Source organism: Eumetopias jubatus, unplaced genomic scaffold (assembly GCF_037043125.1).
Source record: "Eumetopias jubatus isolate StellerSeaLion01/CBP00866 unplaced genomic scaffold, mEumJub1_p1.0 scaffold_13, whole genome shotgun sequence".
Taxonomy (NCBI): domain Eukaryota; kingdom Metazoa; phylum Chordata; class Mammalia; order Carnivora; family Otariidae; genus Eumetopias; species Eumetopias jubatus.
The window spans coordinates 58868139-58891246 of NW_028274819.1; the positions used below are offsets into that span (position 1 = coordinate 58868139).

The following is a 23108-nucleotide window of genomic DNA, read 5'->3' on the forward strand; positions in this document are numbered from 1 at the left end:
TAAATAAGTAAGTGGGGTGCCTGGGTGGCTCAGTCGGTTAGGCGTCTGCCTTTGGCTTGGGTCATAGTCCCGGGGTCCTGGGATCAAGCCCCATATCAGGCTCCCTGCTCAGAGGGGATTCTGCTTCTCCCTCTCACTCTCATGCTCTCTCTCTTTCAAATAAAAAAATAAAATCTTAATAAATAAAATTCCCTGACATACCTAGCATTTAAGTGCCAAAGCTTTATAAACCAATACTCTGCACTTTCCCTGTGAAACTGACTAATGCTCAAGACACATTCTACCCACTAGTAAGCAGGGTATTCTCTAGTATGTTCTCCCAACCCTCTGTCCCCGAGTAACTTAAATAACTATTTTAAGTTCTTTTTTTTTAAGGATTTTTTTTATTTATTCATTTGAATATCTTCAATAAATATATCCTTTCCCACCTAAGTTGATGGCATCACCATTTACCCAACCCTATCCTGACCAAGACCTGGGGGCTCTACCTCCAAATGAGATCTTAAAACCAGCCCACCTGGATGAGATTTTGAGGCCAGTATAACAGCAATATTACACTTTTCTTACCATTACTGCCAATTACTATATTACTTCATCCCCATCCCATCCTTGCTGTGTAACAATTAGGCAGAGGAAGTCATGGCTATCCTTGAAAGAAATTAGTTCAATGTAATGTTACCACCCTGTTAACAGAAAAGGTTTTAGATTCACCTAACCTAAGGAGAGTAATAGTAAAAGAGTTGTGCATCAAATTAGATAAATACTGAGGAAACTACTGCTCTATTATTTTTATTCACAAGACACTCTAGGCACTAAATCTGTATTATTCTGGTTCTAAAACAGTTCTCAAACCCAGAGACAATGATCCGATCCCTTCACTAGAACAGGGATCAGCAATCTTCCGTGAAGGGCCAGATAATACTGTAGGTCATACAGGCTATATGTTCTCTGTCACAATCACTTGCCTCTGCCACTTCCGTGTGAAAGCAGCCATAGACAATATGTAAACAAATTAGTATGGCTGTGCACCAATAAAACCTTATTTACAAAAATAATCAATGGGCCAGATCTGGCCTACAAGGTACAGTATGCCCACCCCTGCATTAGACTATCACAGACTAGGTTTTAACTTCCAATGACATGCATTCATTTTATTTTCTTTAAAGATTTATTTATTTGAGAGAGAGAGAGAGAGAGAGGACATACACGCACACCCATGCAAGAGTGTGCTCGTGGGGGGAAGGGCAGAGGGAGAGAAGCCGACTCCCAGCTGAGCACAGAACCCTAAACAGTGTTCGATCTCATGACTCTGAGACCAGGACCTGAGCCGAAATCAAGAGTCCATTGCTTATCTGACTGAGCCACCCAGGCACCCCTACATGCATTCATTTTATTGTATTTTTTAAAAAACATTTTATTTACTTGAGAGAGAGAGATAGCAAGAGAGTAGGAGCAGGGGGTAGAGGGAGAAGCAGACTCCCAGCTGAGCTGGGAGCCCAAAGCAGGGCTCAATCCCAGGACTCTGGGATCATGACCTGAGCTAAAGGTGGACGCTTAACTGATTGAGCCACCCAGGTGCCCTCATGCATTCATTTTAAACACAATATTACAACTAATGAAATGGGACATGAAATCTGGTCACTTCAAGTGCTAGCACTAACCAATATGTCAATTACTTCCAGCTAGCAACAGAAAGAATCTCATTCTCTTATATTCGGCAAATGTTTACTTAAGAGTTTATATAAGATTTAATTCTAAAAAAAAAGTTTAGAATAGAACAGACCTATAATGAACAGGGAAATAACTATTCATTTCATAAACATTTTCCTGCCCTCAAGGAGTTTACTGTCTTGGGGCACCTGGGTGGCTCAGTCGGTTAAGCCTCTGACTCGATCTCAGGGTCCTGAGATCAAGCCCCATGTGGGCTCTGTGCTGGGCATGCAGCCTGCTTAAGATTCTCTCTCTCCCTCTCTCTGCCCCTCCCCCTTCCCCCTTCCTCCTAAAAAAAAAAAAAAAAAGGAGCTTACAGTCTTGTAGGCAAGGCTAGACTATAAGCACAAAAAGTGTTATAAGTACTGTTCTATAAAATCTACAGAGCTCCTGTGGGGTAAGGAGGCAAAGTGGTTAATTTAACTTAGAAAGGAAGCAGGAAAAATTTCACAGAGCAACTAAAGCTTAAAGAGCAGATTAATGATGGGTAGGAGTACAGTGAGCGGGCAAGGGAAGATGGGGAGACAATATTCAACTCAAGTAGGAGGATGAGGAAAAGGCATAAAGTACGAAATCTTTCATACCTTCAGAGATCTGCAACCAGTTCAGCATGACTAAAACAACAGCAACAATGATAGAAAACTGAGGCTGAATATAAGAGAGGATAAAGAAATACACTCAAGGGGCACCTGGGTGGCTGTCGGTTAAGTGTCTGCCTTCAGCTCAGGTCATGATCCCAGGGTCTTGGGATCAAGCCCTGCATCGGGCTCCCTGCTCAGTGGAGAGCCTGCTTCTCCCTCTCCCTCTGAGGCTCCCCCTGCTTGTGTGTGCACACTGTCTCTGTCAGATAAATTAAAAAAAAAAAAGAAAGGAAGGAAGGAAGGAGAAAGGAAAGAAAGAAAAAGAAGAAATAGATTCAAAACTTGGAAAAAGTAGAAAGTATGCCAGAGGTTAAAGTGTAAAATGGTTCCTCAGTTTCTGATCCAGGTGACTTGAGTGGATGATGGTAACAGTCACTGTGAGAGGTAATTCAGAATTAAAAGTAAATAAAAGAAGCAACTCAATTGTCCTTTTATAAAAAGCCTTGGAGATTTCTTTTGAACATTTTAGAAAAGATATAGTTGACATAAAATATATTAGTTTCAGGTGTACAACATGATTCAATATTTGTATATACTGCAAAATGATCATTACAACAAGCCTAGTTAACATTCACCACCAGTTACAAATTTTTTTCTTTTGATAAGAACTTTAATGATCAACTCTCTTAGCAACATTCCAATATACAAAACAGTATTATTAAATGTAGTCATCATACTGTACATTATATCTCCATGACTTATTTATATTACAACTGGAAATTTGTACCTCTGACCACCTTCAGCCATTTCACTTTTTGATAAAAGACTACTTTTAAATATATATATATTTCAGTTATTACCAGAGAAGTACATGATTAGTACAAGAAATGAAACGTGAAAAAGAAAAACCTATCATTCAGAATATGATTAAGATAAACATGTACAAACACAGGGGAAAGGGCATAGATAAAAATAAACACAAAGCTAAACAAATTATAAAACAAAGTTCACTAAAATATATATCATTACAAAGTGCAAATATTACTTGTCCACATTTTTTAAAAAACCCAACTTATTGCTTCATTGTCTATCTTTCCTAGTAAACTATGGCAAGTTTGAAAGACCTTATCTTTTTCATTCATGTATCCCCAGCTAGAGTATAAGTGTGCCTGGCACATAGTAGGTAATCAATTACCATTTGTTGAAAGAACTAATAAATTTTAAATGAAGCCCCAGATTACTTTCTCAAGCAATATTTGATACTATAAAAATTCTTACACACACCTAGAAAACACTGATAACTTTTATAACGGGATTACCATAAAGAAAGACAAAACAAAACAAAAAAACACCAAGGCATAATATGTTAAGATTATATTCATCAGGAAGAGAGCCAAAGAAGTTTTCTTAAATCCAGGAACACACATAAATATCTTCCTTGAATATATGAGTCAGGTTAAAATGTACTTTGGGTCTGAACTGTTCTTACTTTTCCATACTGCATGTGCTTGTACATCTCACCATAAAATTGTCAGAGATATTTTTAGTCTCTTAATTTACAGACTAGAATTCATAGGCTACTACTGCACTTGATAAAATCTCAGATGAAAAATTAGCCTTTGAATGGTGATTTTAAGTTAAGCTCAACTTAGCTACTTCTTACTAGATTAGAAAATCCTTAAAAGAAAGCCCACGTTTAATGTGTTTTTAAAAAATAATCCCCACAATGTTTACTGTACTTAGCATATACCAGATACTCAATACACATATTAAGTAAATGAAGTAGCTAATAAACGTTTACCTTTCAAGTAGAGATTTTAAAACACAGATAAATTTCAAGGGAAAATTAAAAAATAAGTAAATCACTTTGGACTAACAAGCCCAATTTAGCCAGAAAAATCCTCTGTCCTGCGACAGTGCCAGCAATCTCCCTCCAAACCTCCACAACTTTTGGATACCTCAACTCTGATATACCAAAAATGATGGAGAAGAAACACATCTCTCTTTCCTTCTAATAAATGTCTAAAGAATATTTCTTTATTCAAAAGTGGAAGAACAAAAACTGGACATTTTCAACCAAAACAGGCTCTGGTTCCAACAATGCTACCATTAATGGTCTACCACTGTAGATCCATGCAACTCTCAGCATGTGCATCTGGTGAGATCTTTTGCTTAAAGCAACAGATAGTGACTCCAGTTACAGTAAAGTCATCTTTCTACCTTGCAGAATTCACCTAAAAACAATTGTCACACGATTCAATTAGCACCAGTAGAAGTCCCAGTCATAATTCCAGTTATACGTAAAAGGTACATTCTTTTGTAATGACATTTGACTGTAAGAGCTGTATGTTCAATCATTTAAAAATGCAAAAAACAGACTGAAACTAAAAGTGCACTAGTAAAATAAAAACTTTTAAAAAAATCAAACCAAAAATGAATGATTCAACTTATTTAATACCATACAAATAACTCAGTCAACCATAGTACCAACCAGGGGAATCATAACACATTATCCACACATACATTAATAGATATAAGTAAAAGAAAAAAGTAGATATGTTAACTTTTCAACCAATACCTATACAAAGACTACCTTTAAAGAATGAAAAAGTGCATTTGCCTCTTGAAAAAGAATGTCCTCTGAAGTACAGCAAAGACACTTGGGAGCCCTGGATGTTAGTAATCCCACAAAGTCAATGCTCATTTTTACTTGCATCCGTACCTCCCAATCATCCACTTTTAGTCAGAAGGAAGCTGGAGAAGTCCATACAGAGCACAGAATTAGGAGGGCAAAAGTTGACCATGAGGGAATGGGGCTCAAACAACACCTTCAGGGGCACTCGGTTGGCTCAGTTAGTAGAGCATGCAACTCTTAGTCTTGGAGTTTTAAGTTCCGGCCCCACCTTGGGTGTAGAGATTACTTAAAAACAAACAAACAAACAAACAAACAAAAACAACAACACCTTCAGGGACGCCTGGGTGGCTCAGTCCATCCTCAGTAGGATCCTAGAGTCCTGGGATCAAGTCCCGAATCAGGCTCCTTGCTCAGCAGGGAGCCTGCTTCTCCCTCTGCCCCTGCCCCCTGCTCATGCTCTCTCTCTCTCTCTCTCTGACAAATAAATAAATAAAATCTTAAAAAAAAAAAAGAAAGCAACTTCAGTTGGCACACCCTTTTCCAATTCTAACTCATAGCAACAAGAAATCTAAATTTTTTTTCCTGACAGTTTCAGCACACAGGTGGACTCTGAAAAGAATGGTCTGAATAGCACCAATGGTTAGCTACATACACTTGAAATCAATCTCTGCACCTTGGTTTTCCTCCCTGCAAAATACAGTCAAAACGGACACAGTACTCCTTTCTTTCCGGCAACAAAAACCAATGATAATCTCAAAGCACAAGTTCCCAAGCTTTCTAAGTTCCTAACACCCTCAGCATTTCAGTAATTTTTTCACAACAGCACTAGGCCAAGAAATACTAACAGTTCCACTTATCAAGCTGTTAGTAGAGATTTGAAAAACTAATCTACCTTAGCTGAAAAAAAAATAATGTTTTCACTTCATTCTTAAATAATCACACTTACTTACAGAATGCATATTACAGTGAGGCAATGCACAACTTCTCAAACTTGGAATCAAATTGGACACTGCTATTCTTATTTCCTATTTCTCACTGATTTTCATGCAGTATTTGCATTTGTCACAGCAACCCCCAAAAACCCAACTTCACAAAGACACATCATCCAAAGGAATGTAGCACGATCTAATGTTCAAATCAGGAACTATATGAAACTAGTAAGTTTACCTGGCAACCAAAAGATGTCAAATACTGCTATATGTTCCTTGAATATTTAAACAACCACACAGCGCCTCTGCAGGTTGGTGACAATACGTGTAGGAAACATGGCCCCTAGAAAGGTATTATATAATTTTGTGGCTTTGGACTCAGATAGACCTAGATTAGAAATCATATTCTAGGGGTGCTGGTTGGCTCAGCTGGTTAAGCATCTGACTCTTGATTTCGGCTCAGGTCATGATTTCAGGGTCCTGGGATGGGGACTTGAGTTAGTCTCTAAGCTCACCAGGAAGTTGGCTTGAGGTTCTCTCTCTCCCTCCTCCTCCCCACACAAGCAAGCACACGCACCCTCTCCACTCTCCCCTCTAAAATAAATAATCTTTTAAAAAATCAGACTCTACTAATAACTATATAATCTTGGGCACTGGGCAGCTGAATCAACTTCTTAAACCTTAGTTTCTATGCCTGCTAAATAAGAGTAATAGTACCAACCTCAAAGAACAGTTACGAGGAATGAGATGATGTTTGTACATAATAAATGCTAGTTATTATATCATTCACACTTAAACCAAATAAGCAGTCTAAGCTAAAGCCACATGTCAAATAAAAACTTATAAGCAAATTTTTAGGGAAATGATCATAAAGTGCTTAAACAATGACAATATAGAGAATTACAGTCTCCTCCAAAGGATGCCATAATGACATACCTATGACAAAAACTGACTAGGTAAAATGTTTTAAACTGGTAACTCAGAAGAACATACTTTCAAAAACACCTTTTAAGGGACAATCACACTAGGAAAAACCAAAAGTTTTATAAACTAGGATTCTTTAAGCAACACTAAGAACTGCCTTTTAAACATACAAGTTTACATACAGCAAAACTCAGCTGATTATAACAAAGAGTTTTCCCAAAGAGCATAATAGCTCAATATGATACCTTTGCTCATACCCCTAGTCTCACAACATGCTAAAAATTTAACAGTTTAATTCCAAATGAACTTGTGTATCTTATATCTCACAAACATCTTTAATAAAATTTGTAATACAAGAACACTGCAAGTGTTTGGTTTATGAAAGGATTTTTGAAATATTTCATTTGATCCTCAGATATTATCTCTATTCACTCAGGAGACGAGGTCTATAGAAATTAAGTAATTTGCCCTGCAACTTATATATTACTGTTCCGTGCTAAAACCAGTGTCTTTTAATTCTTTCTAGTACACAACTCCTTTCCAAAAAAGACTCAGTACATCTTGTTAGTTGGTCCAGTAATGTTTAATCCAACTGTTACAAGTAGGTTAACCATCATCAAAGGACTGATAATCTTTTCCCTACACAGTAATGGCATTTTACCTGCAGACTCTTCATTTGCCAAGTATCCTGAACTGTATAACATTAATTAATGATTATTCTTAGGTCACATTATTGCAAGATCTACTATTACAGATGCAACCATACCAATGGTAATACAGTGGCTGAGCCCACTGGTATAATCTCTCAGCCCAGAATTTATCTCATTTTTCACTTAGCTGGTGGCCAACTGTTCAACTCTAGATGAAAAGGTAACATGAACTATAAACTGACCCTAATATTTTTTCTTCTATAAAACAAGCCAAATGCGGTGGCCAAAATACTTAAAAGGAATGGAAGGCAAGAAAACTTGTACACCACCCAGAATACAATACCATCACAGGTCTATGCCTGCCTTTCAACTTGGTCCAAGCAAATTCCAAAAACAATTTGCCAGCAATCCTTTTCCCCAAATCCCCAAATTTCTCTCAGATACATATACTACTAACACTTCCAAAAGTATCCTGAAACCAAGTTACTAAGGCATTCTACTTCATAGTGACTACTTCTCGAAAACTCCCCTGTAAATGCAATGATAATAAAATAACTATTGGGAAGCTTAACTTTTAAAGAAATTCTGCAGGAAGTCTTTATATAATGTAACTTATCACCCCTATTTTATACTACATTAAAAAACTACCCTTTTGGGGCACCTGGTTGGCTCAGTCGGTTAAGGGTCTGCCTTTGGCTCAGGTCATGATTCCAGGTCCTGGGATCCAGTCCCTTGTCAGGCTTCCTGCTCATCAGGGAGCCTGCTTCTCCCTCTCCCTCTACCATTCCTCCTTGTGTGCTCTCGCGCTCTAATAAATAAAATTTTTAAAAAACTACCCGATTATATGCCACAGTTTGTTAAGGGTGGAGATTTGGGCTATTGATAAGAAGAGATCTAGGCCTGTACCATAACTGCTACTTTAATCTGAGTCTTTGGTAGCCACAACATTTTCCCTATAGCTAATATTTTGAAAAACTTCACACCTGGACCCTTCCTAGCAATGTGAACGCATTCTGTTAACAAACTTCTTCACTTCCAAGGAGAATTGAAGAGCAACCTTGTTTTCTTAGAAAGGTAACAGCTATCTGTCTTATACAATACCCAGTCCACTTTAGCAACCTAATACGGACTCCCCCCCCCCAAAAAAATCTATTTGGAAAACGTCTCTTCTCCAGCCAAGGACTGTTCACAGATAAAGGCAATGCTCAGAACACAGGGGGAAAAAAAAAAAAAAAACCCTCCTCTGAGGGAAGAAATATGCCAGGAAAGGAGAGGCATGGATCGGGAATAAATAAGGGTGAGTGCACGCGTTCAGTGTAAGGGCTGAAGGCAGCAGGCACAGCGCTGAGATGCTCCAGCGAAAGAACCAGCAGCAGCAGCAGCAGCAGCAGCAGCAGCAGCAGCAGCAGCAGCAGCAGCAGCAGCAGCAGCAGCAGCAGGAAGTTTCAATGGGGCCGGGCAGAGCATGCGCCCTGCACCCGCGCGGTGGCCTTATGTGGAAGGAGCACCACTTGCGAACACCAATAATAGACCAGCAGCACCAGAGAGAGAAACATGAGCAACAAGCACCTTCTTCAACTGTTTCCCCCTCCGTCTGAGCCCCTCCTCCAGCCTACATACTAACCACCCCACCCCACCCTGCAAATGGGAGGGCGACTTCTTCCCCTAAGCCCTGCTGCCAAGATGAAGGGGGAAGGGATTAGAAAAGTGGGGAGATGCTTTTCTATTATTTGGGGGGAGGTGGGGAGAGGGAGGAGGAAAACTATGGGGGAGGAAAAATTAACCCTCTACCCTCCAAAGTGGAGGAGGTGAACCGACTTCGACCCCCAAAGCGAGAATGGAGGAGGACCCCCTCCCATGGGGGAGGAGCAAACCTCCCTACTCTGAGGAAGGAGTTTTGGGGGTTAAACCAGCCCTCGAGGGGAAGGGAAGAGAGACGCGAGCGACTCTCTCGGGGGAGTTCCCACTAGAGGGAGGGAGAGCTGAAGTGTCCGCTGGCCCCCGCCCACCCAGGTGGAGGGAGAGAAAGGGGCGCCCCGAGAAGATGAGCCCAGCCTCCCCCGAGATGGTGGGGAGGATGGTGGGAGGAAGGGAGGGAGCAAGGGAGGGGAGGAGGAGAAAAGCGCAAAGCTGGCCGGAACCTGCGCTCCCCTTCCCCCGCCACCCAGGGGGAGAAGGGGTGGAGGACCGGCCCCTGCCGCCGGGGGAACAGTCCCAGGGGCCGCAGACCAACACAATGACCACTCCACGCCCCCAGCCCACACCTAGCCCGCGACGCCCCCACCTCCTCTCGGCGCCAGGCCCAGTGGCCCTAGGGGGTCTCTGCCCCGCCTCCCCACTGCCCAAGACCCTGGGGGCTGGGCGGAGAAGCCGAGCCGGGCGGAGCTGCGCCCCAGGGGAAGGACAGAGCCGCAGAGGCCCGGGGTGTCCGTGAAGAGCGGAGAGAAGGAGCGTGCCAGGGCCGCTTCCCGCCGGGCGTTCGGGCCCCTCGCTTACCTTCTCCACTGCCGACGTCCGGCGGCGGCGCCTGCAGCACCCGCTCCAGCTCGGGAAACGGCAACTCAGGCAGGTCGAGCAGCGGCCCGTAGCGCTCCAAGAAGGAGCAGACTACGGCGAAGTTGGGGCACGAACCCGGGCAGCCCGGAGGAGCCATCGCGGCCGCCGCTGCTGCCGCCGCCGCCATTTTGAACTGGAGGATGGAGGAGGAGGCGATGGGGGGGGGAGTGGAGGGAGTTGGGGGCCGAGGAATGGCAGGGCAGCCTTGCGGACAACAGGAGGCGCTAGTGAGTGGGCTCCCCTGTGAATCCTAGCGTCTCAGGCACGGCGCCGCGATCCCACAATACAACGGCTGCTCGGAGCAGTCGAGAATCGAGTCAGACGGGGGAAAGAGAGGCGCTCTATGCCTTTCACTTTCCGCCCTCTTTCCGCCCCCCTTCCCTCACTCTATTTCGCCCCTCCCACCTTGGGTTCGCCACTGCCTCGTGTGACAGGGGGAATGAAAACAAGGGAAGCGGGGCAGGGAGGAGGACTGGAAGCTGAGGAGGCGGGACTTTTTAGGAGAGGTGGCCAATAGGCTTGGAGGGGGCGGGACTTCGGGCGACGACTGGCTGAAAGGCGCTTTCAGGGCGGGGCGAGTGGGGGGGAGCGCCCAGCAGAGAGGGCCATAACGAACCGAGGTGAGAGGTAAAGCGCGGAGCCGTTTGGGAATGCTGCTCTCCTGAAGAGAGGACGGACGTTGGGTGAGTTTTGGGGGGGGCTCCAGGAGCTGAAACCGGGCTACCAGATGGTGGGGGAAGTTGGGGAGCGTGAATGAGAAGCAGAAAAAGGTGAGAATATGAAAAAAAAACACGATTCTGGGAGAAGTTTGGAAAGGGGAAAGGTAGAGAGATGCCCTTAATTTGGGGTTGGAATGGGACCTTTGTAAGGAGAATTGCTTGCGAAGCTTTACTGAGGGCTATTGCTGTCTCCTGGGGTACAAGCATCTCAGCGGTGCTGGAAAACAGGATCTGAGGGCTTTGGGGGGCGAGAGCCCGAGGGAACGGCTCTGCTAGTATCATCTGTCTGAGGAGTTGGGGACCTGGTAGGGGGTCACGGTCTGAAAGGACCAGCTCTTCAGGCAGACCAAGGTATGAGGGGACAGGGCCCTGCTGTGGTTGCCAGGCTGTGAGGGGAAGGGACTCTTGAGGCACGAGGATCTGATGGGACGAGACTTTATAGGGAGACCAGGGTCCGAGGGTGGGCCAGGACCCCACTAAGAGGACGAACAGGATAAGCGACTGGGTGCAAAACAATTGTTAGAAAGCAGGGTTCGGCTTCGTTGGGGGCAGCAGTGAGCATTCTCCCACAAAGAAACCATCAATCATGCAAAGTAGAAAGTGCAACTTGGGATGCAAGGTGCATTATGGTTAGAAGCCTGAGCTTTGGAAGTCAGCCATACTTGGGTCCTAATAAAAGTGCTTCAGGTCATTGCAGAAGAGTCTTCATTTCTTTGAACCTCTGTGAAGTGGGGGTGATAACAGTACTTACATCATAGGGTTTTACTAGCTATTCACGGTAAATTGATTAGCACAATGTCCAGGCACATTCATTGTAACTATTTTTAAAACGTTAGTTGCTATTACTGAATAAAGGAATTTCTAATATTTGATTGAATTCACCTATAATTTATATAGTCTACTACTTTGAGCTAGAATTTTCAGCATGCATTTTAAACTTACATAGTACCGGGGTGCCTGGGTGGTTCAGTCAATTAAGCATCCGACTCTTGATAATCAGCTCAAGTCTTGATCTCAGGGTCCTGAGTTCAAGCCTGGCATTGGGCTCCATGCTGGGCTTGAAGCCTACTTCAAAAAAAAAAAAAAAGTAAAAAAATGTTAAGGGGCACCTTGGTGTTTCAGTTGGTTAAGTGCCTGCCTTCTGCTCCGGTCATGATATCGGGGTCCTGGAATCGAGCCCCCTTCTCTGGCTCCCTGCTTAAGGGGAGTCCGCTTCCTTCTGCTCCTCCCCCTTCTGTGCTCTCTCTCTCTCCCCCTCTGTCTCTCTGTCAAATAAATAAATTAAATCTTTTAAACAACGTTAAAACTTACATAGCAGCTACTTAAAAAGAATTTGAAACAAGGTATAATATAAACCATGTAAAATCAGAAAATTTATAGTTATGGGGCACTGGGTGGCTCAATTGTTAAGCATTTGCCTTCGGGTCGGGTCATGATCCCGGGGCCCTGGGATCGAGCCCTGCATTGCACTGGGCTCCCTGCTCGGCAGGGAGCCTGCTTCTCCCTCTCCCACACCCCTGCTTGTGTTCCTTCTCTCGCTGTGTCTCTCTGTCAAATAAATGAATAAAATCTTAAAAGAAAAAGAAAAGAAAGAAAAGAAAATGCATGGTTAAAGGAAGGTAAAATATACAGTATAGGCAAATAATTATATTGGGATCAGAGAAAATGCTTACAATTACTGAATTTTGTTTTGTATTTCTAGAAAAAAAACATAATGGTCTATATCATTCTCACTAGCTAAAGAAAAAATATTCATTTTTATCAAGAGAGAAAAACAACTAGGGGTGCCTGGGTGGCTCAGTCAGTTAAGCCTCCAACTCTTGATTTCAGGGTCGTTGGAACTGAGCCCCACTTTGGGCTCTGCACTGAGCCTGGAGCCTGCTTAAGATTCTCTTGCTCCTTCTCCCTCTGCCCCTTCCCACACAGGCATGCCCTCTCTCTCTCTCTCTCTCTCAAAAATAGAAATAAAAAAAAAAAAGAGAGACAAAGATCTATATTATAAGTGGAATTTATAACCTAGAATACTGAATCCTAATCTTGAGTAATGTACAAACTCTTTATTTTTTTTTAAAGATTTTATTTATCTGACAGAGAGACAGCACAAGCAGGGGGAGTGGCAGAAGGAGAGGGAGAAGCAGATTCCCTGCTGAGCAGGGAGCCAGACAAGGGGCTCAATCCCAGGACCCAGAGATCATGACCTGAGCCAAAGGCAGGCACTTAACTGACTGAGCCACTCAGGCACCCCACAAACTCTTTTTAAAGGAAAAAAATGTGTTTTTTTTTAATTTCTTAAATACTCTTGAAAATTCCACTTTAAAGAAATACTACTATGAGAAATTAAAGTCAGCATAACAATGTGAATGTACTTCATGGCACTGAACTATACACTTAAAAATGGTTAAAAGAGTAAATTTTAGGGATGCCTGGGTGGCTTCAGTCGGTTAAGTGTCTGCCTTCAGCTCAGTTTGTGATCGTGGGGTCTTGGGATCGAGTTCTGCATCTGGCTCCTTGCTCAGTGGGGAGCCTACTTCTTCCTCTACCTGCCGCTCCCCCTGTTTGTGCTCTCTCTGTCTCTCACACAAATAAATAAAATATCTGAAGAAAAAGGGTAAATTTTATTTTATATATATTTTCCCACAACAAAAAAAGTAAAAAAAACAAAAAAGAAAGTATAGTCTTACTTTGGGAAAATGTCTATGGTTGTGAGTTATCATAACAAAAGAGAAGTTTTCATTTAATGTGTAGTAAAATACTGTTTTAAGCAACACTGCTTAAACACAAGTCTAAATTAAAACATCATAGAACTCTCAAACTGCCAAGTATGTAGCTCTACACCTGGGGACCTGAAGACCCCAGTTTAAGAAAAATCTGACCTAGAACACATTCTTAACAACAGTTTTACAGAAAGATACAAAAAAACTTAAGATCGTTATTTAACTGACCTTAAATAAAGGGCAGATACACAACATTAAATAAAATTACATCTTTGTGAAGCAGAGAAAGGAACTTGTGAAGGAACTTTGATAGAAAGAACTTCCAACCTAATGAAGTTTTAATTATATCATTTTGTAACCCTTACCTCCAGCCCTTCCCTTCTAGGGTTTTTTTTGGGGGGGGTGGTTAAGATTTTATTTATTTATTTGACTGAGAGAGAGAGAGAGAGTACAAGCAGGGGAGCAGCAGAGGGAGAGGGAGAAGCAGGCTCCCTGCACAGCAGAGGGCGCCCGATGCAGGACTCTATCCCAAGACCTGGGGATCATGACCTGAACCGAAGGCAGTCCCTTAACCAACTGAGTCACCCAGGTGCCCTTCCTTTCTAGGTCTTCACTTTCAGCTATTCCAGTTCCTCACCTCCTACTCTTCCAAGGGTTGTAAAATAACACTAAAAGAAAGCCTTATACTATACTTTTCTCAATCCTCACACTGTTATTCAAAGAGAGACATAAATAAGGTTAGAGTTTCTCCCTTTTCTAATCCAGATTGGCATGGGAACAAAGTCCTTGGGTATCAGAAAGTTATATCCACCCAAAAGATAAGAAATGTTCTCTGTCTCTCATTCTCTCTCTCACACATAAATAAATAAAATCTTTAAAAAAAAAAAAAGAAATGTTTTACTACAAGATTTAGATCATACCTTCAGGGCGCCTGGGTGGCTCAGTCGTTAAGCATCTGCTTTCGGCACAGGTCGTGATCCCAGAGTCCTGGGATCAAGCCCTGAATCAGGCTCCCTGCTCAGCTGGAAGCCTGCTTCTCCCTCTGCCCCTCCACCTGCTTGTTCTCCCTCTCTTGCTGTGTCTCTCTCTGTCAAACAAACAAATAAATAAAAGATTAAGATCATATCTTCACTAAGTCTGTTCTTGAAAAGAAAATAAACACACACCCATAATAACACCATCTCTTTTTGCCTTTCTGGACCCAGAGAAGTTGTGGGTTACAAGAGTCTAATCCCAGTTGATGTAGTTAAGTGAATGAGTTATATACATCAGACTAGAATATAAAGATAGAGTAGCCTTAAAAAAAATCTGTAATTAATTTATTGCTACTACCATGAAGATGCCTTCAAACAAGCACTAAATTATCTACACTCAGTCTAACTTTGTTTATGAATAAGAGATTTCTTAAGATGGTTCATATTTCACATCCTATTAGGGAAAAAAGAAAACTTGTTCATTCAAAATTAATGGCTAGTTTATTCAAAATACCAAAAAGTCTAAAACAACCCAAATGTTCATCAACAGAAGAATGGATGAATAAATTGTGATTGATTCTTGCAACAGACTAGTATTCATACTAATATACACTTGATACTACAACGTGAGTGAATCTCAAAGCCTGTTGAATGAAAGAAGACAGACACAAAAAACAGGTACTATTCAATTCCAGCAATATGATGGTCTAACTAATCTAGGGGAAGAGAAATCAAATTAGCAGTTTCATCTGAGCTTTGAAAGAGTGACTAGAAAGGTACACAAGGCAACTTTCTGGATATTTTTTGTATCTTGATTGGCAAGTTTATACATTTGTCAAGTCTTTTTTTTTTTAAGATTTGTTTATTAGAGAGAGAGAACAAGCAAGCAGGGGGAGGGTCAGGCAGAGGGAGAGGGAGAAGCAGGCTCCCTGCTCAGCAGGGAGCCTGCTATGGGGCTCGATCCCAGGACCCTGGGATAACCACCTGAGCTGAAGGCAGACACTTAACCGACTGACCCACCCATGCGCCCCCATTTATCAAAACTCCTTAAATTCTAAACAATATCTGTGCAATTAGCAGAATGTAACTGTGCTTTGATTTTAAAACTTAATGGCTTATCCTTCAATTATCCCAAATTGCATTGGTAAGTCTGCCTTACAACAGAATAACTAATACATATTTCTGTCTCCACAAGATACTATCTTTGCATTTGTTACACATATTTTTTAACAGACACTGTAAACCTGGTAAATGTATATTGAGGTGAATTGAATTTAGTTGTGGAGCCAATTTGGGGAATTACCAGTCATGAGTAAATTTACACCGGTTTGTTTAAAGTTCACTTTTTTTTTTTCAGATTTATTATTTGAGAGAGAAAGAGCACATGTGTGCACAGGGAGAGGGGCAGAGGGAGAGAGAAGGAGAGAAGCAGACTCCCCGCTGAGCAGGGAGCCCAACAACTTGGGGCTCCATCTCAGGACCCTCAGATATTGACCTGAGCAGAAATCCAAAGTCAAGACACTCAGCCAACTGAGCCACGCAGGCACCCCTAGAGTTCACTTTTTAAAGAGTTAATACATCTAGATGTGTGTGCGTGTGTGTGTGTGTGTGTGTGTATGTATGTTAGATGTAGAGAAAAAGCTGTTAAGTGTCAGAAATAGGAATCTGTGTCCTTCAAGATAGTTTAATAAGAAAATATACAAAAAGAAAGAGAAGTTGTAATATAAACAAGATTTAAACCAGCCTTTTTTTTTCTTTTCCTAAGGATAATCAAATTCTGTGTTGCAGCAGAGTTCTACTCATTGAAGAAAGCACTTTTAGAAGTGTCTTACCATCTTGTTTAAAGAGTTATGCATTAGTCTATTCTTTTCTTTTAAAAGAATGGCTGAGACTAATTTCTGTGGTGGAATAAAGATTTTTACTAAAAATAAATTTATGTAGCAACCACTGATATTAAAAGGTATTATACCTCATATTGTTGCTATGTGTCTACCTGTTTTAACTTTACTATTAGATAAACTGAGGGCAGGGATCACATTATGCAATTTGGTATCTTGTGCAGCAAAGACTAATATTCACTAATGTGGACGAGAAAGGTTATACCGGCTGTTAAGATATTAAGATACTGTACTTACATGCTAATTGCAGAAGAACCCCTGCCCTGAGTGAGCCTCCTAAGTAATCCCTGGCACACTGGCTACCCCACTTACTTTCTAACAACTCCCAGCAACTGAACATTCAATACAGACACTGCAGACCCTATTCCAGCATCCCACTCCCATTTCAATGTAGCCAGTGCACATGCTTCCCTCATTATTTATTTTGAATATAGCCTTAGCCTACAGTAATGTTTTTTAAACTATGGGTTATGACCCATTAGTTGGTTTTAAAATGAATTTGTTAGATCAAGACCAAAATTATATTAAAAATGAAAAAGTAAAAATAGAACAGTACTGAAAAAAGGGGGTGCTAAAAAAATAGAACAGAAAATAGTGTATCACATAAAATAAGGATAAGTATGATAAGTATATTGCAAGAAATAGATACGAAATATGTATGTTTACAGGTGTGTGTGTTATAATAAACATGTATTTGTTGCCGTGGTTTAGACAAAGAGTTTGAAACACATTCCCTTAGCTTTACATGTGGAGGAAAATGAATGAATGAATGTCTGGATGAATGAACAAATCAGATCTTTATCACTTAATTATGATGAAGGAAACAGATATTATTGGGTAAAATTTCTGTTTTAACTCCATACTCCTAGATGAGATCTAAGCATGACTACAATAGTTATTGTATGTTTTTCATTCAGTAATATTTTATGGTATGTCAGACCCATCAGTTCTCCTAGTGCCGAGCAGAACTAGATTGCAAAAGTATTTCTTCAATACTATTAAGATGACATTTGGGGAGCGCCTGGGTGACTCAGTTAAGTGTCTGCCTTTGGCTCAGTTCATGATCTTGGAGTCCTGGGATCCAGCCCTGCATTAGGCTCCCTTCCGGCGGGGGGGGGGGGGGGCTGCTTCTCCCTCTCCTTCTGCCCTTCCCCTCCCCTCCCCTTGTGCTCACTCTCTCGCACTCTGTCTCTCTCTCTCTCAAATAAATAAATAAAACCTTTTTTAAAAAAAATGACATTTGGATATCTGGTGAATCATTAAGATAAGTTGTGTCAAAGCCTTTAAGTTGCAAGTAAAAGACAAATAGGATTAAACAATAAAGGAAATTTATTACCTTAAATAGTTGAAAAGACCAGTGGTAGCTCATGCTTGAGGTATGGTCTGATCAGATGGTAATTCTCTTAGTATGTCTCTCTGTGTTGCCTTCCTCTGCATGGGCTGAATTTTCAGACTGATTTCCCTTTTAGTACTGGCAGTTTTAAGGTACCCTTCTATGTTCTATTCATCCCAGCCTCAGTATCTCAGAATTTCCCCCCAAAAGTCCCCAAACTGACACTGATTGGCACATCTCAGCTCACATATTCAACCATTCAACCAGTGTAGAAAGTGAAAGTAATTGATGTACTCAATGCATTAGCCTAGGTCAGTGCTTCACTCCTACAGCTAGAGATACAAAGGTCAGTGCTTCATTCTTAAAGCTAAAGGTTTATGAAAACCACAAGGAAGGGGTGCCTGGGTGGCTCAGTTGGTTAAGTGGCTGCCTTCGGATTGGCTCCGTCATGACGTCAGGGTCCTGGGATCGAGGCCCACATGGGGAGCCTGCTTCTCCCTCTCCTCCCTGCTTGTGCTCTCTCTCACTATCTCTCTCTCTCTCAAATGAATAAATAAACTCTTAAAAAAAAAAATACACACAAGGAGTCAATGCCTCAAGAACCCTAATATACATGAAGAAAAAACTGACAGAATTGAAAGGAGAAATAGAGAATTCAACAATACTGCTTGGAGACTTCAATACTCCACTTTCAATAATGGTCATCTAGGAAAACTAGGAAGAATGTCAACAAAAAAATAGGCTTGAAAATACTATAAAATAGCTAGACCTAGGGGCGCCTGGGTGGCTCAGTTGGTTAAGTGTCTGCCTTCGGCTCAGGTCATGGTCCTAGGGTCCTGGGATTGAGCCCCGCATCGGGCTCCCTGCTCCGCAGGAAGCCAGATTCTCCCTCTCCCACTCCCCCTGCTTGTGTTCCCTCTCTCGCTGTGTCTCTTTCTGTCAAATAAATAAATAAAATCTTAAAAAAAAAAAACAGCTAGACCTAACAGACACCTATGGACACTGCACAACCATAGTGAATACACATTTTTCTCAAATACACATGGAAAATTCTCCAAGGTAAACCATGTGCTAAAGCATAAAAAAGAAGTCTCAACAGATTTAAAAGTGTTGAAATTATGCCAAATATGTTCTGCAAACATGGAGTTAGACCAGAATCAGAAACAGAAGAAAATTTGGAAAACTCATTTATATTTGGATATTAAGTGACACACTCTAAAATAATCAATGGTTCAAAGAAGAAATCTCAAGGAAAATTAGAAAATACTTTTAGACAGATAAAAATGAAAACATAAAATATCAAAACTTAGGGGATGCACCTAAAGAACTCCTTAAAGAGAAATATGCAGCTGTATATAAATACTTGTATTAAAAAAGATGACTTGTATTAAAAAAGATAGTCTAACTTTCCATCTTTAAAAAACTGAAAAAAAGTGGTACACCTCGGTGGCTCAGTCAGTTAAGCATCTGCCTTCAGCTCAGGTCATAATCTCAGGGTCCTGTGATTGAGCCCCACATCGGGCTGCCTGCTGAGCAGGGAGCCTGCTTCTCCCTCTCCTCCCTGCTCATGCTCTCTCTCTTGCTATTTCTCTCTCTCAAATAAATAAAATCTTTTTTTAAAAAACTGGAAAAACAAACTAAACACAAAATAAATAGAAGGAAGGAAATAATAAAGATAAGCATAGATATTAATGAAATAGAGAATAGAAAAATAGAGAAAAGCAACAAATCCAAAAATTGATTCTTTGAAAATAACCACAAAATTCACACATCTTTAGCTAGACTGGCCAAGATGAAAATAGAAAAGTCAAGTAACTAAAATCTGAAATGAACAAGAGGACATCACTATCTATAGTGATTTTAAAAAGGATTATAAAGGAACATTATAAATAACTGTATGCCTACAAATCAGATAATCTAAAGGAAGTGAACAAATTCCTACAACAGAAACTATTGAAACTCAAGAAAATCTGAGTGGAATTATAACTAGTAAAAAGATTGAATTAGGAATTTGAAACCCCCCCTCGCCCCACCCACAAAAGACCAAGAAAGACACCAAGAGTGCTAATGCACAGAGAAAAGGCCATGTAGGGACAAAAAAAGAAAAAAAAAAGCAAGGAGGAATCCATCTGCAAGCAGGAAGAGAGGTCTCACCAGACATCCTGCTGGCACCTTGATCTTGGACTTCCAGCCTCCAGACTGTGAGAAAATCAATTTCTGTTTTTTAAGCCACTCAGTCTGCCATATTTTGTTATGGAAGCTTTAGAAGACCAACAGAAGTCTTTCTCAACACTCATTAACAACTCATTATACTTCCCTTACACCACTTTTCAAAAGTTACTTCATATTAAAAAAAAATTCCCTTAAAAATTATAGTTATTTGTATATGTCTTCTCTCCTCTAGGGTAATATTAGTTCCTAAGAACAGGAATCATGTCATATAAATTTGTATCTTCCTCCCATAGCACCTAAAACAATGTGTTTATGTACTTTGCTATGTATTTTAAAAATGGGTATTCAGTATTTGAAGCTGGAAAAATGGATTAGTTATTAATGTTAGACAGAAGTATCACTTTGCTAATATGTTTATTTGGAGATTAAATATGGTTTAAGGACATATATATAGGTGCCAGATTGACAAGGGGTGAACTGTGATGGTTAGTTTTAAATGTCAATTTAGCTAGGCTACAGTACCCAGTTATTCAATCAAGTGCTAATCTAAGTGTTACTTGATGGTGTTTTGTAGATGTTCACATCTACAATCAGTTGACTTTCAAATAAAGGAGATTGTCCTCGATATTCTTGGTATGTCTCAACCAATCAGTTGAAAGACCTTAAAAGCAAAACTGAGGTTTCCTTCAGGAAGAAGAAATAATACATTGTTACTACAATGACAACTTCTGCCCAAGAGTTAGCAGCCTGCCAACCTGCCTAGACATTTTGGACTGGCCGCTCTCCAGAAGTGCATGAGACACTTCCTTGAAATAAATCTCATAATATGCATGATCTACTGGTTCTGTTTCTCTGTAGAACCTTGACTATTAAAATTAACCTTTTAGTTATTTTACTTATAAATACTAGAATTTCTATGATTCTTTTTTTGAAAAGTCTTTCTCTTTATTGCAATTCTGTATTGAGTTAAGTTATTGTCATCATAATTTGTTTAATTCTTTATATATGGTTTCTTTAGTTCCCTGAATATATTTATAATAATTTCTTTGAAATCTTTGCTAAAGCAAACATATGGGAACACTCAGATACAGTTTCAGTTGATGAGTATGGTTCATATTTTTTGTTTCTTTGCAAGTCTTTTTGTTTAAAGGTTTTATTAATTTGAGAGAGAGAGAGCACGAGCAGGGAGAGGGGCGCAGGGAGCCTGACTTGGGGCTCGATCCCACGACCCTGGGATCATGACCTGAGCTGAAGGCAGACACTTAACTGACTGAGCCAGCCAGGTGCCCCTGTTTCTTTGCATGTCTTACAACTTTTTGGTCAAAACTGAATATTTTAAATAGTATATTAAAGTCTGGATTCTGATTTCACCTCCTGCATGTTAATCTTGGTACTTAATCACTTGCCTAGACTAAATCTGTGAATTCTATCTCCCATGCAATGTGTGGCCACTAGGATCCGTTTTTAACTTTTATTCATTTTTTTAAAGTTTATTATTTTATTTATTTATTTATTTATTTATTTATTTATTTATTTATAATCTCTACACCTAACATGGGTCTTGGACCATGACCCCAAAATCAAGAGTCACATGCTCTTCCAACTGAGCCAGCCAAGCACCCCTTTAATTTTTATTCTTGTTTTTTTTCTTTAAGCTTGACTTCCTAGGGTTCTCCTCTGTGTCTGTATAGCTTCATGTTCAGTCAAAGAAAGATTGTGCTCAAATACCTCACGCCAATAAGATTTTTACTCTGTACTTGTGGGTCAATGTGTGCACTGAGTTCAGTGTTCAGTGTTCAATGTGTGCACTGAGTTCGAAGTTCAGACTGTTTTCATTTCTTGCCTGGCTTTTACATTGTTCTAAGTCCTCTTGAGCCATCTTGCTTCTCAATTTGCATGTGCTGTCAGCTCCACGAGCCCAAAATGTTTGCATGATTTAGGCCTCCTCGGTTTTTGTCTTTGATACATACACTCACAGCATTTGGTCCACTCCGGCTATGTGGAGAGCTCATCAAGGCCCCTATGGCTATGTCAGCTCTGAGAAATTCCTGTTAATCCCTGCCTACTCTGCAAATCCATTGCTTGCCCCAAACAAGCCCACGATAGCAAGGAAGCAGAGCCACCTGCCATCCATATTTGCTTGCCACTGAGATCACCAATTTAATATATAATGCTCTAAATTAATCAAGCCTCCTCTGGCCAAAGCAACAAGACTGTTGTTGATTTTCATATCCTGCCTCAACCAAGTTGAATCTCTGTGCCAACTGAACTGATTGAGGGCATGACAGTAATCCCAGGCAGGAACAACAAGCCATGTTACTGTCCTCCGAAATTCAGTGGTTTTCATAAATAAGTGCTTCTCAGCTTATAGTATGCCTTTATTATTTCTAGAGTATCAAAGTATTATTTTGAAAGGTTTATCTCGCTTTATACTTGCTTTTTAGAGAAAGGATGTGTCAACCTCCTCACTCCATTAATTTTATCTCTCAAAAAATTCAAGAATTCCATCCAGTTTGAGAAGTAATGTAGTATCTGGTTTCCATGGTTAAATGATTCAGGATCCCAAGAGTTAGCATTTTACTTTTTATTTATTTTTTAAGATTTTATTTATTTATTTGACAGAGAGAGACACAGCGAGAGAGGGAACACAAGAAGGATTGGGAGAGGGAGAAGCAGGCTTCCCGCGGAGCAGGGAGCCTGATGCAGGGCTCTATCCCAGGAGCCTGGGATCATGACCTGAGCCAAAGGCAGATGCTTAACCGACTGAGCCACCCAGGCGCCCAGCATTTTACTTTTTAGATCTCTAGAGAAGAAGTCACAACCATATAAATGACAAAGATGCTTCTTAACTCATAGGGGACTAGGGTTTACTGCATTTTGTATATAGTATTATATTTTAAAATACATATTTGTATATAGTATAGCTCCTGTATTTTGGAGTTGTTTCAACCTTACTTCATAACTTATTTAACATATTTTTCTTTTAATTTCAGATTTAGTTAAGTTCCTTATGTCCTCCCCTGAAATTGCTTCCCTATCATGGGGGCAAATGAAAGTACAAGGCTCTACTAAAACCTATAAGGACTGCAAAGTGTGGCCAGGGGGAAGTCGGGCTTGGGATTGGAGAGAAACAGGAACTGAGGTAAGCTATTGGTGTTTGGTTGACATTGCATAAGGCTGACTAAGTGATTTCTGACCTCCTAGGCCATAATGACCAAGTGAAAGTAACTATTCCTCTTATTCCTCTCTCTCTCTCACTCAATATAATGCACATACCACTAACTCACTCTTTTTTTTCAAAGATTTTATTTAT

At 40.7% G+C, this 23108-nt stretch overlaps 2 protein-coding genes across 3 annotated transcripts in view; one reads left to right on the plus strand and one right to left on the minus strand.

Annotated features, from left to right (window-relative positions):
• The window catches only part of RSF1 (remodeling and spacing factor 1), a 157477-nt gene extending 147360 nt beyond the window's left edge, over nt 1-10117 (minus strand). For both annotated transcript variants that reach the window (XM_028115834.2, XM_028115833.2), the window contains exon 1: nt 9926-10117. In XM_028115834.2, the coding sequence (XP_027971635.2) occupies nt 9926-10112 (187 nt within the window). In that variant the 5' untranslated portion in view covers nt 10113-10117. The remainder of the gene's footprint in view (nt 1-9925) is intronic.
• A 456-nt stretch (nt 10118-10573) lies between these two features.
• The window catches only part of AAMDC (adipogenesis associated Mth938 domain containing), a 39281-nt gene continuing 26746 nt past the window's right edge, over nt 10574-23108 (plus strand). Inside the window, exons 1-2 of the mRNA XM_028115742.1 lie at nt 10574-10668; nt 22789-22937. Coding sequence (XP_027971543.1) covers nt 22806-22937 — 132 coding nt within the window. The 5' untranslated portion in view covers nt 10574-10668; nt 22789-22805. The remainder of the gene's footprint in view (nt 10669-22788; nt 22938-23108) is intronic.